Source organism: Athene cunicularia (genome assembly GCF_003259725.1).
Source record: "Athene cunicularia isolate RWA chromosome 6 unlocalized genomic scaffold, athCun1 chr6_part1, whole genome shotgun sequence".
Lineage (NCBI taxonomy): Eukaryota > Metazoa > Chordata > Aves > Strigiformes > Strigidae > Athene > Athene cunicularia.
In genome coordinates this window covers 10,885,690-10,891,309 of record NW_020799105.1, presented here as the reverse complement: position 1 = coordinate 10,891,309, position 5,620 = coordinate 10,885,690, and the positions used below count along the sequence as shown (strand labels likewise).

At 61.3% G+C, this 5,620-nt stretch overlaps 1 protein-coding gene across 5 annotated transcripts in view; it reads right to left on the bottom strand.

Annotated features, from left to right (window-relative positions):
- Nucleotides 1–5,620, bottom strand: part of CRTAC1 (cartilage acidic protein 1) — a 27,204-nt gene that overhangs the window by 7,510 nt on the left and 14,074 nt on the right. For 2 of the 5 annotated variants that reach the window (XM_026851224.1, XM_026851225.1), the window contains exons 1-3: nt 2,811–2,836; nt 2,406–2,602; nt 911–1,108 (exon numbers count right to left, since the gene is read on the bottom strand). In XM_026851224.1, coding sequence (XP_026707025.1) covers nt 911–1,108; nt 2,406–2,593 — 386 coding nt within the window. In that variant the 5' untranslated portion in view covers nt 2,594–2,602; nt 2,811–2,836. Of the gene's footprint in view, nt 1–910; nt 1,109–2,405; nt 2,603–2,810; nt 2,837–4,835; nt 4,899–5,620 lie in introns of those variants that run through there. The other 3 variants (XM_026851222.1, XM_026851221.1, XM_026851223.1) reach the window with 3 other exon arrangements.

Genomic DNA, 5,620 nt, shown 5'->3' with positions numbered 1-5,620 from the left:
ACGGGTCAGGGGGCTGCAGCATCCCTCCTCCTCCCGAGGAGGGTGCCCTGCAGCAAGAAGCAGCTGTTGGGAGGCATCCCAGACATCTGCTCTGTCCCCTGCAGCCCCCAGCAGCACCGTGGGGCTGGGCTGCCACTGCAAGAGCCCCTGTGACCCTTAAGGGCTGCAGGGAGACACGCAGAAGAATCAACTCATTAAAGTAAAATGTGTCCCAATGGGGCGCAGCCCTGTACATCATCCCCGGGAAGGTAAAAAAAAATCGATTTGGTGCCAGGCACAGGCAGCAGCCGCGCTGCCTGTGACAACACCAATGGCAACGCCTGATTTAGGGACAGGTGTGCTGGCGGTCACTGCTGGCCCGGGTGATTAGGAACATCAGTAAGACAGATCTGCTGCCTGGAGGTCAGGGCTGTGTGACGCACGCGGGACAGAGCCGGGCTGGAGCACCAACCCAGGGAGCTCCAGTGATGTCTGATGCTGGGCTGGGGCACGTGGGTCTCCACGCCACAACAGACATCTCGGGAGCTGGGCAGCACTGGCAAGGCAGGATTAGACCTGGCTTGGTCCAGCAGGCACAGGGGAGCTGTGGCACTGGGGGACACAGATGCTGCAGGGCACAGCTGGGATTTGCTCTGCAGGGTCCCTGTGACGAGGCCACCCCAGGGGTGGTGGGGAAACTGCCATCCCCCTCCAGGTGCCGCTGGGAGGGTGGTGGGCAGCTGGAAATGCTGACTTGGCGGCTGGCTGGGCTCAGCGTCCCGCCCGTGCTGCCATCAATCAATGGAGCCACTCAACTGAGAAATTAACTCCAGCCCGCACACATCCCTCACATGCCAAAGGTCATGGACGGCCGTGCCGGGAGCTCTCCCCGCACCCGGGGCTCAGGGCACAGCTGCCGGCACGGGGCTCACCAGAGAAGGCGTTGTTGGTGTTGAGGAAATAGATCTCCTCACGGCCGTCCCCATCAATGTCACAGGCCGTCACGCCAATGGCGTTGCCCTGCCGGTCCCGCAGCGCGTAGTATGGGGAGCCCCGTTCATCCTCTGCCACATTCACCAGCCGTCCCCGTGCCTTGTCATACTTCAGCACCAGGTTGGGGCCATTGTACCTGTGGGTCCAAGCAGGGGTGATGGCTCCCTGAGGCTTGTGGACAGGATGAAAGATCCTGTGCCATCCCTGGGGGGACCCCAGGTGTGACACCAGGTTTTCCCCACGATGGGGAAAGGGCACAGCAGAGGCCTGCATGGTCCATAGAGACTAAGGACCCTGAGCTGCCTTCAGCACCCAAATGTGGGGCTGGCTTCTGGCTGCCAATGGGGAGGACTCAGTCTGGACCTGTTCCAGCACGTCAGGCATCCCAAGTCTACCTGGCCTGGGTACTCCAGGGCAATGCCAGGGCAGGGGCTAGGTGGCTAGTGGGGCAGGATGGGGCACAGATCCCTGCTTGCAGCCCTTTCCCAGGGCTGGGAAACTGGCATGCAAGACAAATCCTCTCGGCATGCAGTGCCCCAGAGGCTCCCCGCCTGTTCCTGACCTGGGCACCCGTAAACAAGTTACACAACGGGCACCACGGCCACTTACAAAACCATGGCTGGCTGGGAGGAGTGTCCTCGGCCACTCTGGGGTTCCCCAGGGCTGCCGTGGTTGGCTGCCCCAGGGTGATGCTCAGACCCGGACCCTGCCTGCCACCGTGGTGCCCTGGTTCCCACAGCCCCCTCCCCCTGCCAAGATGGGCACTATGGGGTGAGGGGTCCCCTCCGAGTGAGCACACCTGTGTGTGCAAGTCTCCCTCATGAGTGAGCATGATGGTGCATGCACAGACACGCCGTGCCAGCGGCTCACAGCCGTGCCAGCACACACACATGCAGAGCCTGTGCTACGATCCTCGCTGTCCCTGGCTGGGGCCAGACCCACTGGCAGCAGCTGCTCCTTGTCCAGCCCTGCTCAGGCGCTGGCAGCTCAGCACACGGCTCCCTGCCTCCCCAGCTCCTGCCAGCCCTTCCGAGCCATCACTCCAATAAAGGGCTATAAAAAACCTCTAGCCAATTAACCGAATCTGTGGAGAGCACTGAGTCCTGTCAGCGGAGCTGAGACGGCTTGGGGACACACTGGCTCTGCACTGTGGGGTGGACCCCAGCCACTGGCAGCTGCCACTGCCCCATACAGGGGGGACCTGGCCCCAGGGCTGGGATGGGGGCACCTGTGTGGCCCCACACAGGCACTCACCTGACATCAACACCCTATGCAGGTGCACAGACACACACACACACGAGTGGGTGCATGCAGACCCCCACCCTTGTGCACAATCCCTCAGCCAGCCACATGCCCACAGACGAGTGAGGAGCTCTTGGCCCTGCAAGGCCACCAAGTCCTGCTGTCACCGAGGCGCTGGGTGCAACACTCACCCCGCCACCACGACCTCGAAGTCGCCGTCGGCATCCAGGTCAGTGACAGCCACGCCATAGTTGAGCTGTGTGGGGTTGCTGTCGTAGTCGGGTGGGAGGAGGCGGTGGGTGACGGCCACAAACATGGGCTCACTGCGCTGGGAGCCCTCGCTGAGCCAGGCCAGGGACAGCAGGCACAGCACCAGCATCCTGGGCACCTGGGAGAGACCTGCAGCCCATCAGCTCCAGGAGGAGATGGCTTCACCAGCCAGCAGGGACCCCAAGGCCCCTCTACACAGTGCAGAAGCATCCATGCTGCCCTTACACATTCTTTCCACCCCTTGTCACCCATCACAGCCCTGAGACCCTTGGCCACTGCCACAGCTCTGGCATCCCCATGCATGGACCCTCCCAGCTGCAGCTCACCCTCAGGGCTTCCTTGGGACAGGACCGTACCCCAGCAAGCTGGGAGCCAGGGCTGAGCAGGATCAGGGCTGTGGGAGCCCATCCCATGGGAGGGACCCAGAAGGTGGTGGGAGGGCTTCAGGGTGCTGACGAATACTAGCTCAGCCCCAGTTCGCCCTGCCCCAAGGAGCCACTGGCACCAAAGCTCCTGGCAACTCCTGATGCCAATCACTGCTCCCTTGGCAGGGCCAGAGGAAGCAGGCAGTCACCGGGCTGGGGAGCTTGTCCCCTGTCCAACTGGTCTTCCAGAGCTCAGGAAGGCCATGTGGAGAACATGGAGGTACTCTGCCAGGTGACTTCTGTGTGCTGAGTTTCCCCACCCTGCCAGCACTGTTCTTCCCAAGGTCTCTGCAGGGTGAGCTCCTCTCAGGCTGGCTGGGGAATGTTTCTGCACAGGAATGCAGCCACGGGAAGGAGATGCTAGGAGGAATGGGAGACTGGGAGGAGAGGCTCAATTAACCTGGACTGCGGAGGACAGTCTCTGCCAGCACTGCTGGCAAGGCTGCAGACATTTTGGAGCTGGCTCTGACCTGGCTGTAGCACAGGTGATGAGCAAGGTGGCATTCAGGACAGCCAGCCCTCACCCCAGGCCAGGCAATCCCCTCCAGAGGGAAGAGCCCAGCAGTAAGCAGTACATCCCCAGGCTGTGGGCATGAATGCATGTGCCAGCGCTTCAGCTGGGACAAAGTCCAGCCTGTCCCACTCTTGCAGACTGGAGGGATGGCTGGGGCATCCAGTCATTAAGGTGGACATGGGACTGTGCCACATAACTGGGCAGGGCTGTCCCCCCAGCCAGGAACAGCCCCCCACCCCCAGCACTGTCAGGGGTGAATGGCCCCATGCTGTGGACCCTGCCAGCAAGCAAAGGAAGCTGTCAGTGCCTGGCTTGGGGATGGGAAGGTGCCCAAGAATCAGATCCTTGAAGACCCACCAGGCTGCAGGGAACAGTCTGCTGCTGCCTTCCCTGGGCATGGGAATGGTCCCAAAGGTCTCTGGGGGCCCAGGATCCCTCTGCCACAACCAAATAGCTTCCAGAACCACGCAGCTGGGTGGGAAGGGGCTGTCTTCCAGCTGCAGAGGAAACGTTGAGCACTGCTGCCCAGTACATCTGGAGCCTGTGTCCCACTGTTGGTCCTGCTCCTCTTCCTTCTCCAATCCCATCCACTCCCCAGACCTAGCTGCAAGGGTGGATGTGTGTGTGTGTCTAGCTCTACTCTGTGCTGCTCCCTCCCTGGCATGACCCATAGCCTCCCACAGACTCAGGCACAGCCAGCCTCTCTGGCTCTGTGCTCTCCACCACCCAGCCAGACTTGGGGCACTGTGACCATCACCCTTCTGTCCTGTGTGACACAGCTTTCCAGGGGCAGGAGCCTGGGTTTTTCCCTCATACAGGTACCTGACACAAGGCACATGCAATAGGGACAGGGTTTCATTTGGTTGTGCAGGGATGGGACAGTCCCTGGGTATCACTGCAGTGCCAGACAGTGAGGGAAGGGGAGCCTTTGCCACAGCCCCACACTAGGCTGACCAAACTAAGTGTGGGGAAGAGCCACCTGCATGTGGACATATGGGTGCAGGGCTGCCATGTGAACCCCCTGCCAGTGCAGAGCAGTGGCCCCTTAGCCCTGGCCACAGCCAGGCAAGGGATGGCTGTCCCCAGGCCACTGGCATGGCTCTCTCTGCTCTGCCCCTGCTCCGGCTTCCACTCCCTCCAGTTTGGCCTGTGTCCCAGGTGCCCCTCCCGCCCCATCCAGCTGCAGCTGAAATCCCTCCAGGCTGGATGGAGCCTTTCCAGTAGAAAACAATGTTCCTGATTGGAGACAAAAGGTTTTTCCCAGCGGATCCGGTGCTTAGTGCCATGAGGAAAGGATGCACGGCCCAGAGCCAGGCCATTTTGGGAAGGGGGAGGAGGGAGGGTCAGTCTCTGCATGGCAGACAGGAAAGGCCTCGTGGTTCCCACACCGAGGCCACAGCATGACGTTTCACCTGAGTTTTGAGGCTATGGAGTCCTGCTTGTATGCAGGGCAGAGCTCAGCCTGTCTTGTCCCAAGCATAGCCACGTCCTGGCTTGTGTTGCAGCATCTGGTGGCATGGTGACCCCAGGGGCTGTGGTCACCCCAGGGCACCTGCTCAGCATGGCTAAACCTGGTGACATGAAGCCAAGGTGCCAGGCAGGGGTAGAGGCAGTGGGAGGATGGGAACAGGGCAGAGGGTGCCACGGGCACTCATGCAGGGTGCAGCCAGGCAGCACAGGGACAGGCCCCGTGGCCCCATGGCAGGGGTGCAGTGTGTAGGGCTCATCTGTCCCCACACATCGCTGCGGCTGGCAATGCCCTGCAGGGAGGTTGGGATGGGACTGGGAAGGGAACTGTGGGGCAGACAGGGGGTTGAGCCCCAGGACCCTCACCACAGGTGGGGAGGTTCTGTCCCCAGGGCTCCTCATGTACCCACATGCACATCCCATATCACAGGGAGGGTGGGAGATGACTCTCTGTGTGGCTACCCCATCCTGCATGCCACTGTGACATTGCTGCCCACCACACCATGTACCCCAGTGTTGTCACACTCCACCACGGCAGTGACATCCCATTCCGAGCTGCAGCTGCCTCCGGCACCCTTACAACATTGCACAACACCACACAATGGGGCCTCATCACACCCCAAAGGCACCCCAGAGCAGTGACAATATGGTGATATCACAGCAACCCATGATACCATGCTGTATGTGCCCCAGTAACATTATACTCCCATTCCTTCCATTCCCAGGCTCC